Here is a 12,086-nt window from a genome sequence, read left to right as displayed (position 1 = left end):
ACGGTTAGATTTATACTGAGATTAAACTACCAGTGTTAGGTAGGTCACTGTTATGGCAACAGATCAAATATCTGTGCCATTTGATAATCACTCCTGTGAAGGACACTTGCAAACCGAGAATTTGACAAGAAAAAAACATTTTACCTAGAAAAATGCAAATACAAATGATGTCGATCCAAATTGAGTTATTAAAATTCCTCTTATTTCTTTCCAAAAAATATGCAGTGCACGCTGTCAAAAACTGCATTGTTACACAAACATGCAATCCTTCTGCCGTCTGTGTGGTTTCTAATGCTTACTTCCTCTACAGGAAGTAAGCTTTTCAAATAAAACAAAATTTCACAATAAAGCTGACCTTCACCTTACTAAAATGACAAAAATTACAGACAAAAAGCATTGCACAAATCATCAAAATAATCATAAAATCTGAATATTTCTAATTTACTCCTCTAACGACTACTTTGAAAATGTAACTAGTTTCAATTAAAAGTTACTATTTAAAATAGAGTAACTTTTTAAATACTTGATCAATATTTATGCTGATCAATTAATTACATAGATTCACGTTTTAGTTACTTTTAGGCACTTTAGATATATCATAGCACTGCTAGTCTGTATGTCACCAGTAGAGGTGGGGATTAAGGCTCTTTGAGAAAAATCAGCTCTTCTGTATTTGTTCATGTCAAAAAGTTGTCCAAAGGACTAGCTGATTTATATTTCTTTATTTTTACTCAGAATGATGCAAATTATTTATCTGAACATAAAAAAAATACTTTTCAAGGAAAAAAAAACCCACTTTGCCTTAATGTAGGTATTCTTTTACACTACTTTGTGCTGGTTTATCACATAAAATATCAGTAAAATCCATCGACATTTGTTGCTGTATTTTGGCATTGGTGCTTTCTGAGGCTTTTGTAAGTCTGTGAGAGCACTCAGTCTGCACTAACGCTGTATAAAGCAAAACAGGAAGGGAAGTGAGATTTATTCAAGGCCAGACCAGATGAGAACAGTAACATGAAGGCTGCGGTCCAACATTTGTGAAACACATAAACCCCTCCTAGTAGTTTCCAGATTTCTGCAGTCATTTGACTCACACAGTAAAACTTGTTCCAGTTTTCCTATCCTTCGCCCTTCCTGCCCTGTCTTTTAAAAACATCGTGCAGTTCTAATTCTCAGACAGAAGCAGGGAACGACACTCCACAAACGAAGCCTATCTGTGTTCTTTGCATTACGGGAAAGATGCAAAAACAGATATTTTAATTACATTGTGGATAAAATCGCTGGTCAAGTAACAGTATGTGTTTGCCAGTTGCTAGTTTGGTTTCCCTGAGAGAATCAAACGTTGCCAACACACATCCAGACAGAGTCATGAGGTTTGAGTCACGCTGCTTTCATTCATCCTTCCTGTAATTTGCTGCTAGATTATTGCAGCTCTCTGCAGTTTGAGCTGGAGGTTTTTTTTTTTTTTAAAGTTAGTCAGAATAATGTGAAGGGTGATATACAATGAAATATGATCAAAGTTTTGTTAAGTTTGAAAAGAAACGGGCACGAATGCAGTGGGACCTCGGGAGGGCGTGGAGCGTGTTTGGAGTTTCCTCCCATGAGAGGGTAATTTTGGTTTTATTCGCTCTTTAGCCGCTACTTCAGAGTTTCCAAAACTTTTCCCCAGTAGGTTTTTGAAACAGGCTGAAGGATCGTTGTCAAGTAATGTTTTTATTCATATCTTCTTGAAGGTTATTTTTATGCTTTCACATGTTAAAAACATGTTAATTTGGGACAATGAAATGGATTTCTAATAAAATTTACAAAAAGAAAGAGAACGAGGCTGACCTGTAGTTTCCAAGAAATCAACATAAATAAAGATCATTGTTCGCACTCTTGTACTTAAAACTGATTCTTGTGTCCTATGGTTAAAGCTTTAATAAAACTTGTTCAACATCCTCAGAGACAGTAATGAATGCCTATGGTATGACTGGTAAATGAGGACATCCATTCTTTCCTTTTGACTGCAGTCTTGGCGAGGTATCATCTGACTTTTGCTTCTCAGGCTTCTCATGTCCTACAGAGCTGGTGAAAACATTCGAAGCTTAGATATCATTTTGTTTGCATTAAAACACGCCTCGCCTCATGAAGCGACTTTTCCTTTTTTGTCACATTATACAGTCGTAAACTTCAGTGTGTTTTATTGGGATTTTAGTGACAGACCAACGCAAAGTAGTAGAGCATAGTTGTATGGTAGAGGAAAATAATTGTGGTTTGCATAATGTTTCACAAATGAAAACCTGGAAAGAGTGGCAAAAGTGCTGTGAAAAGTGTTTCTCATTGTAGACGTCTTCAGTTTTTGCTCTTTTGTCTCACTTGTGACATTTTTATAAAGGACAAAGATAACCTTGGCGAATACAAAATCATGTTTGCAAATGGTGGTTTTCAAAAGCTATCCAAACTAACTTGGCACTATGTGGATTAGTAATTGCAAAAAAAAACAAACAAAAAAAAAAAACAACAACAACAAAAAAATACCTTTGGGATCAATAAAATATTTAATTGGAATTGAATTGAACTGGCAAGGTGTCTTCAACATCACAACTGAGCAATTTTGACAAACTCTCCTTTGCAGAGATGTTTAAATTCATCTACTTTGAAGTGTTTGGGGTTGAACAGTGAGTTTAAGATCATACAGCAGTATCTTAATTGGATTTAAGTCCAGACTTTGGATAGGTCACTCCAAAATTGGATTTTTGAGTAATTGAGAAGTGGCTTTGCCACAGTGCTTTGGATTATTGTCCTGCTGCACAACTAAAGTGTGATTGCCTTAACGTCCTGTACCGGTGGCTGGAAATTCATTCATTATTCCATCAAGTATGGCAAGTCATCCAGGTCATTAAGAAGCTAAGCAGCCCCAGCCCTGACACGAAAATGCTAAATGGTCAGTATGATGGTCTGTTTCTGAAACACGGTATAGTTGTAAAGAATTGCCTTCAGTAGTTACTTAAGATGATGACAGAATTTATCTGTGCGCAATTTAATCTCAGAAAAAAGTTGTGTATAAGTCTAAGACAGGATTAGGTTATAAACAATGTAATATCACACAGATGTTTTGTCCACTATTTGAAAATGAAGAGGCAATAGCAGACCTACCGAGACATGGCCATCCACCAATACTGACAGGCCAGGCAAAAAAAAAAAAAACGACCATTAATCAGAAACCCATGATATAACTAGAGAAGCTAAAGAGATTAAAGATCTCTTGCTTGTTGAGAGATTCCCCTTGATGAGAATAGCTGATGAACTATTTGTCTAATAGTTCATCAGCTATTGGATGAACACTCCATGAATCTGATCTTTACGAAACAGTGTATTCTGTCGTTGAAATAGTCAAAAGTCATGTAGGGTTGCAACACAGCAAACAAGTGGAAGAAGATGTTTTGGTCAGACGAGTCCAAAAATCATGTGATTGTGATCAATGTTGTGGAAGGCGCTTTTTTTTTTTTGCAGGGACACGGACAATGGTCAGACCTGATGGTATAATCAATGGAGATAAATAAGGAAAAATAGGAACAAAACTAGTTAGAAGTTGACAAAGACTACACACTACAGCGCAGATTTTCCTTTAAGAACGGCAAAACCCCTAAACGTAGAGTTAGAGCTACGGCGTAATGGTTTAGATCCAGTCAAATGCATGTGTTAGAAAGGCCTGGTCTAACTCAAGAATTTACTCTACTTGAGAATCTGGTCACAAAAATGATCTGTCCAATATGACTGAGCTTAAGATTCCTTTGCAAATTAGAATAAGAAACATCTTAATCTCTATATGTGCAAAGCTGATAGAGACATACCCCAAAAGACTTGCAGGTGTCGCTGGAATGAGAATTTGATAGTCAGAAACTATGCAGTATCTGATGCAACAGCTCACAAATATACTTGTCATGAATGTTGAACGCCATCTATTATTGTACTACTTCTTTACATTCATCTATTGAACAACCCCCCACTCCCCAGTCCCCCATGATACCCTCAGGGTCTAGTTGTCAGGTGGTAAAATGTGATAGAGTTCAAGGGGTGTGAATAGTTAGCAAAGCAGCTTATTATAAATGTGTTCTTGAGCACATCACCTCGATCTTGTTTCCTAACTCTGCAGCTGTGTTATCTTGAGCTTAGCTCGGTGCAGATAAGAAGGCTGGAGAATTCTGTTTATTCTATGACTTGCTGACCACAAACACAGAAACTAAGCAGTATCTGATTCGTTTTGCCTTTTATGGACAAACCGCAAGAATTTGTCTTGCATGGTTGGAGTCCAGAAGACATAGTTCAAGGGTTGTGAATAGTTATTAGTTTTGAGCAACTTTCTCATTGACGTGCAGAGAGCCTTTGCTGTTCAGGCTCGGTTTTCTATTACCTTTAAAACAGAACTTTGTCTAAAGCAGGGTGTATATGTTCTTCTGTTTGCTTTGATGAATAATTTACGTGTGGGGGTATATTTTGCTTTAACAACCTTCAAGCCTTTTCACGGCCAAAAGTGTTTCACGCATCACCATGGCGACAGAAAACACATTGAGGGATAAAAAAACAAAAAAAAAAAAAGAAAGAAAAGCGGAACGTTGTCAGCGGGCGACAGAAGGAGAGAGCAGTGAGGCGGCTGGTGAAGTGGGCAGGGTCTAAGAGGCCAGCTGTTATTGGAGGAGAGAGGCAGCAGTATAAGTTCCCCCACTTCCCTCTGGCAGCGTCACTTTCTAACTCGGCCAGCAGTCAGCCTCCACAGCTCTGATTTCTCTTTGCACCTCTTCTTGCAATTCTTCAAAATGAGCTACAGAAATTCCAGCATGCAGATCCCTTCGTCCCGGATCTCCTTCACCCGCTCTGCTCCTCAGTACCGAGCTGCCAGTATTTATGGCGGAGCCGGAGGACAGGGTGCCCGCATCTCCTCTGCCTCTGCATCCACCCTGCGCTCCGGTGCTCCCATGTCAACTTCCTCTGGTGGCTTCAAGCTCAGCAGTGCCCTGGGCGGCGGAGCGGGCGCGGGGTTCGGCGGGGCCGGTGCTGCTGGTGCATCCGGTAGCGGTGCCAGCATCCTCGGCAATGAGAAGGGGGCAATGCAGAACCTGAACGACCGTCTGGCCAACTACCTGGAGACGGTGAGGAACCTGGAGCAGGCCAACCAGAAGCTGGAGGTGAACATCAGGGAGGCCCTGGAGAGGGGCGGTCAGGATGTGAGAGATTACAGCAAGTACGAGCCCATCATAGAAGACCTGCGCAACCAGGTGAGAAGAAAACTTTGTAGTGCTTCAAAGTGGAAATCTGTGACTCTCTTTTGCTATAGTTTAAAGACGTAAACAATGACAAAAAGTAGATTTTAAGTGGTGAAAATTGGTGTGCTAGAAACTAACAAGACGCCAAGTTGGGATTTTTAAAGATAGGTTGCGTTACCTTCATAAGTTATCAGATTTCATTTATGAAAATGAAGGGTGTGGTTGCTAAGCTACAACCCTCCCTTTGCGGAGCTTTCTTTAGGGCTTCAAACGGGCCAGAACTTCCTCCAATGAATCACTAACACGAGGTTTGAATCACAAGAGGCTCACTCAGAAGACCAGGAAAAAAAAGAAAAAAAAGCTAAAGAATCTGCTTGTTAGATGGTGATTCTACAAGCATGCTCTGGTGTGGGAGAGCCTCAATGGGAAACAGATGTGTAGTAACCACATCTACACATCTACACACACACACACACACACACACACTGAGCGATGTCTGCAGTGCAGTGGTTGTATAACAATCAGCTCCAGTCCCAAAGAGTCAAATGTCACATTCCTTTTCAGGGTCCAGTGCTTCAATATCATATAATGGCACATCTATGGTGACTATCTTGGCATAAAGGGTGCAAGAATTTAGGCTGTTTATTGTGGCAGGATGTACGACCACAAAGAGAGAGAGAGACAAAAAAAAGAAGCTGAGAGTCAGTCAGAAAGAATTTCCTAGATCTGTGCACGCATACAACCCCAGAGTGATACATGTGACTGACAGCGACATGCAGCTGAAAGCTGGAGAGAAGAAAAAGTTATTTGCGTGACTTCTTCAGACAGGAAACCCGTTCGTATAGCAACGCTAAAACAAACTAGTTTTTGCTTTGCTGCAGGAACATCCCCCTCTTCCTGTTCTGCAATTTATGGTTCCTTTTTTATTATGAGCAAATGTTGCTATGAATCAGACAATCCTACGCTCTTGATTCTTGGGTTTCTGCCGTTACAAATGGGGAAGTAGATGCTCCAACTCAGACTTTTACATCCATGATGGAGCCTTCTCAAAAAAAATAACTATATTTCAAGAGCACTATGTCCTCATTTTATATTTTTGTTTGCATGACACGTATGTATATATGACACAAAAAATAACTTTCTCTCATACAGATCTTTGACAAAATAGCCGAGAACGCTCGATTTGTGCTCCAGATTGACAACGCCCGTCTTGCTGCAGATGACTTCAAAGTGAAGTATGTGTTTTAGTTTAGTTTTTTTTTTATGATTCTCCACATCAACTCCTTTAACTGCATCATCCTATGGTATTTAACAGAGGTGTTTGCATGTCCGACCTGCAACAGGTTCGAGAATGAGATGGCGATCCGGCAGTCTGTGGAGGGCGACATCGCTGGCCTGAAGAAAGTCATCGACGAAACCAACATGAGCAGGCTGAACATCGAAAGCGAGCTCGAAGCTGTGAAGGAAGAGCTCCATTTCCTGAAAAAGAACCATGAAAACGTGAGTTTGCGGTGTCTCTTTATTTTTAGCACTTTTACCCTGGGGCACAATTTATTTTAATTCTTAAATAGAATATGTCATATTCTTGCAGAACAAAATCCAACACAGTTGCAAAGTGGTTCTTGGAAACCCAAAGGGATTGCTTGAAAATAGTTTACCATTTCAGTTTAAACACAGAGTAAAAAAGAGGGAAAAAAAATATGTCCATTCTTTTTTTTTTTTTTTACTGTGGAAATAAATCTGTGTAGCAAAAGTATGTTAGTGGGAGAGGACGGGGAGGAGTTTTCTTTTATTTGTTGAGATCTTAGCTATTTGAGAACACGTTCCAGTTTCCCTGAATTTATCTGTGACCTTGCAGCTTTTAACACACATTAGTAACAGAGTCACAAGCTTCTTTTCACTCCTAAGACGAAGCGTCATCAATGAGCTGTGAATGTCAGCTTTAACAGCTGCCTGTTCTTAATATGAAACAGAGTATCAAGACTCATTAACATTTTGCGTCTAAATAGAAACACTCGGTCAGAGTTTCTAGAGTGTTCTTGAAAACAATGCATTAATTTAACATTTTAATCCAGGTTCAGTCAACCTATATATTTTGTTTCGCAAATGGTCTAAGGTGGTCTAATGTCATTCACTAGTGAAAATGTGTTTTATTCAGAAATAAAACCTGTAACTTGTGTTCAGTGTACAATTATTTAGCAAAGGTCTAAGTATTTAAGATTTTAGACTATGGGTGATTAAATCCAATCAAAACTCCCTAAAAACAGAGAAATAAACCTCTAACTTAAGATGAATTATGCAAATTACATACAGCAGAATTTCACATTTGATAGATATTTTTTAAAATGCTTAAAGCCACACATTCCACAAGGGGGCGCCAAATCTCCTTTAATGTACATGTATTTATAGAAAAGCAAAAACCTTTTTACATGTTCTTTTTAGCACCATATGAAAAATACTGTAGGCTTCACAGTCATCCAGCAATTCAAATTCAACTCTCTTTAACTCTAAATAAATAAATAAATAAATAAATAAAAATGTGTTTTTACGTTCCTTTTTTGTCTCCCTAACCCTTTTACTTTCCTACAGGAGGTGATGGAGATAAGGAATCAGATTTCCCAGTCTGGCGTGCAAGTGGACGTTGATGCTCCCAAAGGTCAGGACCTCTCTCAGATTATGGAGGACATGAGAGCCAACTATGAGAAGATTGCCGTGAAGAATGCAGAGGACCTTAAACGCTGGCATGAAAATCAGGTAAGGAATGCCAGTAAAATGAGGGAAATGATAAGATAGAGTGGTGGGCTATCTTGTCAGGTCAACATGTCGTGTTTTTTTTTGTTTTTTTTTTTCCCTGTCAGATTGCAGATGTGCAAGTCCAGGTGTCACAGAATACAGAAGCACTCCAGGGGGCTCAGGTGGAGAAAAGCGATTTAAGCAGACAAATACAGACGCTGGAAATTGAACTCGCGTCTCAACAGAGCTTAGTAAGCCCTCAAAACATTTTCTACACATTTTTTGCTTTATTCACAGATTGAAATGATCCAATCTGTAAAACTATAGCTGCATATTATCTATCCAAAAATGTCTTTTTGTGGACCGGTTTTCACACGTTTTCCAACTTCTCCAACAGAAAGCCTCTTTAGAAGACACTTTACATAACACAGAATTACGCTACAACATGGAAATGGAAAAATACAACAACGTCATCATACGCCTAGAAGAAGAACTCACCAACTTGCGGGCGAATATTAAGCAGCAGACCCAGGAGTACGAGGCGCTGCTCAACATGAAGATGAAGCTTGAGGCCGAGATCAGCACGTACAAGACTCTGCTGGATGGCGGAGACTTTAAGTAAGAATCATGAGGGCGTTGAAATATGGAATATGGAAACTATGAAATATGGTGTCATTTCATAGTTTCAATCGGGAGTCATAAAGAATAATAATTTTAAAAAAGTCTATCGTGTTTTGCACAGGCTCCTGGATGCACTGGAGGAGCTGGATGCCACAAGTTAATTCAATACAGAGATCCAGAAGAAGAACAATGAGAACTCGCACCAACAGCCAAGGGAAAACTGCATCTTGCTGGTTCGCTTAGCCAAACAAAGAAGTTCTACATATACAGCCAGGCCACAACACAATGAAACCTAATTGCTTCAGAAACACACACTTCCTGTGGTGACCAATAAAAGAAGTTGTTTCCATGCTGCAGTGCTTTTGGTTATTTATTATTTTTTGGAGAACTGTGTAATGTATTCTGCCGTTTATAGCTGTTCAACGTATTTAAAAAAAAGGCATCAAACTGTTTTATAAATTTTAAGGGCCAGTGATTTGGTCAGTCAGAAGATAAAGAAGAAAATCCAGTCTTAAGTTTGGTCAAGCAGTTATGGAAGTGTAATTGCATGCACTTTCATGAGTAAAAAAATGCATTTGCTGGTGTGTTATTCAGAGATGAAAACATTTAAAACCCATTACTTTAGAGCAGTAAACAGTCATGTAACAGAAGCATGTTTTCTGATTGCTGGTTCAGTACAAAAACAAGTTTCAGACAAAATGGGAAGATTTGTGAATTAAAAGCTCCCGTTCCATCAATTTTCCGCAGGTAAATCTGTAAATGTAACCATCAAAAGCCAAGTAACAAACTCATTTTAAAACTCAAAATGCACATTTCACTTTACGCCGATCCAGAAGAAGAGCTGTTGAATCTAGTCATTTCCGACTATGAGCTCTCATTCATTTTGCAACATTTTTCTGGTGGATAATAAATTGAGGAACAAAAAAAAAATACATTTCCGAAGAACACGTACAAGCACGTACTTTGGAGTCGAAAGAGCCAACTCTTTTAAGTGATCCGAGCCGAAAGAGCCAGGTCTTCCGGAGACCCCACCTTCAGGAATAAAAGTGGAAATTGATCTTAGAGTTTTCGATTCCCAAACGAAACATTGGCTAAAACAAAAACTAATACGTGAAGACTGATTTTATACTGACCTACATTGTCTTGGAGAATTAGCTTTCTCTGATATAAATTCTGTTTGGCTTTGGAACCTAGAAAGCCGCTACAGTATGTGTGTCTGATGAGAGGGCATTTGCAAGAACGTGAGAAAAGCGTGACAGCTTCGCCGAAACACATGTGCACTGGGCGGTACAGAGTCGCGAAATAGTACCTCATTATTTCGAGATTTTTTTTTTTTTTTTTTTTACCAGAGTGGCGGAAACAGGCTTCCATACCCATAAATATGGGATATGTGGATATAGCAAAACTTTAGGCACTTGACGACTGCTTCAGAAATCTGCATAGAATTTCTTGCTTATTTACTTCCAACAAACACAATAAACTTAAAAACAGCTTTGAAAAGCTAAAAGGGCTGCTGTCAACCTTTCAAAATGAAAGTGGTGCATTTTCAAACATCTTTCTATTTTTTTTTTATTTTTCATTGTTTTATTAACTATCGAAATGCTACGTAAGTCAGTGATGTTTTGACTATACAGAATACATATTCAACATATCAGTAACGTCATTCTGACTAGTCAGAATGTTAATTTAAGATATCTTAAATAGAAAAACTGCGTAATTCAAGATATCTCTAATTCATTTGGAGATATCTGAAAAGCAATTTTGACTAGTCAAAAGTACAATTCGAGATTTCTCTAATTTAGTTTTGCCTAGCCATTATTTGCTTTTAAGATATCTATAATTTAATTTTCACTAGTCAAAACTATATCTCCTATCTAAATATAGGAGATATAGTTTTGACTATATCTCAAAACTATATCATGATATCTTTAAATGATATTTAAAGATATCATTCAAGATATCTTTAAATAGAATTTTGACTAGTCAAAACTAAAATCTACATATTTTGAATTTACTTTATGACTAGTCATAATTTAATTGTAGATGTCTGAAATGTGTATTTCAGATAGTCAGTATTTCATTGCAGATATCTTGAAATGAAGTCTTCCATACAAGTCAATGGTAAATCTGACGTCATTTCGACTAGTCAGAATGTAATTAGAGATATCTCAAATAGGTATATTGTCTAGTCAAAATATAATTAGAGATATCTTAAATTACTAAAACGTCTAATAATAAAACAATTTGAGATATCTGGAATGTAAGGGCAGTAAGACAGAATTTATGTTAAATCGGCCTGCCATACTACCATATCCTCCATACAACTGAGTGGTAAATCTGATGTCATTTCGACTAGTCAGAATGTAATTACAGATATCGCGAATAGGTATTTTGTCTAGTCAAAATATAATTGAAGATATCTTAAATTAGTTATACCTCTAGTCATAAAGCAATTTCAGATATCTGGAATGTAAGGGCGGTAAAACCGAATTTATGATAAAACGGCCTGCCATACTTGAATAGCTGACGCATGAGCTGACGTGCCACGAGTAGTGGGGACGTACTTCCTTTTAAATTTACTCCACATAGATCGTTTCCTGAAGCCTGTTTTCTGTACAGCTTTTAGCAGTAACAACAATGAAGAGCACGCAGAAAATAAAATATCTCAGAGCAACTGGCACAACATCCGAGTTTTGCTGTGTGCCGTTGTGTCCGGTGAGTAGTAGGTGCAACAAATTCCTCAGTTTTTTCAGCTTCCCTGCTGATGAGGAGTTAAGGAAACAATGGATAGTGGCTATCCGGAGAGCTAACTTAGCCATCAAAGGTCACACTAGAGTTTGTAGCCGGCATTTCAAACCTGAGGACATAAAAGAGCCTGAGAAAGAAATGGGCAGACGGAGGTTAAGAAAGGGAGCTGTACCTGCTCTTTTCGAGTGGAATAATTTCTCCCTTCCACTCCCACCACCGGGGGTTTGGGAGACAAGGAAAAGACCACCACCAGAGGACAGTGAGGAGGAGGCTAACCCACCAGCCAATGTCTGTATTAAGGAACACGATTACGCCTCGGCTCCAGACCCTGCAGTTGTGGATTTGGTGTTGGAGGAAAATGATGCTCTCCGGGAGGAAGTCCGCCAGCTACGGGAACAGGCGGAGAGCCTTACTCTGAGGCAGCGATTCGGCATTCATCGTTTCGCGTCATCGGACAATGACATTAGATTCTTCACAAGGTGAGACTTTGTGTTTTGGTATACATCTTCATACCTGCCAAGTCTCCCCGTTTTGGCCTCTTTCATGCTGTGCTCCTCTATTATTATTTTCCCGTAAATTTCCCGTATAATACCATAATGATGTAATTTACTCTGCATTCAGTCATATTGTATCTCATCAGTCTTTATATACACATTTTTACTGTTTCTCTAAAGTTTTCTAAAACTGTATTAGTTCTTAGAAAAATTTCTATTTTGAAATTTTGAAAACTTCAAAAAA

At 38.6% G+C, this 12,086-nt stretch overlaps 2 protein-coding genes and 1 long non-coding RNA gene across 3 annotated transcripts in view; 2 read left to right on the top strand and 1 right to left on the bottom strand.

Moving 5' to 3' along the window:
• Positions 1–4,707: 4,707 nt before the first annotated feature.
• LOC103139523 (keratin, type I cytoskeletal 18) lies at positions 4,708–8,953 on the top strand. Its single transcript, XM_007554191.2, has 7 exons — positions 4,708–5,258; positions 6,399–6,481; positions 6,590–6,746; positions 7,836–8,000; positions 8,105–8,230; positions 8,377–8,597; positions 8,722–8,953. Exons 1-7 carry the CDS (start codon positions 4,800–4,802, stop codon positions 8,759–8,761), a joined length of 1,251 nt encoding a protein of 416 aa, XP_007554253.1. The 5' UTR covers positions 4,708–4,799; the 3' UTR covers positions 8,762–8,953.
• Positions 8,954–9,127: 174 nt separating this feature from the next.
• Positions 9,128–10,110, bottom strand: LOC103139522 (uncharacterized). The gene is made up of 2 exons (XR_476413.2): positions 9,734–10,110; positions 9,128–9,632 (listed from the first exon to the last, which is right to left on the bottom strand). It is a non-coding gene; the product is annotated as an uncharacterized LOC103139522 (long non-coding RNA).
• A 1,054-nt stretch (positions 10,111–11,164) lies between these two features.
• The window catches only part of LOC103139521 (uncharacterized), a 2,386-nt gene continuing 1,464 nt past the window's right edge, over positions 11,165–12,086 (top strand). The window contains exon 1 of the mRNA XM_007554190.2: positions 11,165–11,827. Coding sequence (XP_007554252.1) covers positions 11,238–11,827 — 590 coding nt within the window. The 5' untranslated portion in view covers positions 11,165–11,237. The remainder of the gene's footprint in view (positions 11,828–12,086) is intronic.

Source organism: Poecilia formosa, unplaced genomic scaffold (assembly GCF_000485575.1).
Source record: "Poecilia formosa unplaced genomic scaffold, Poecilia_formosa-5.1.2 Scaffold62, whole genome shotgun sequence".
NCBI classification, from domain to species: Eukaryota; Metazoa; Chordata; class Actinopteri; order Cyprinodontiformes; family Poeciliidae; genus Poecilia; species Poecilia formosa.
Note: the sequence above shows the minus strand (reverse complement) of the source record. Positions and strands in the feature narration are given on the sequence as shown.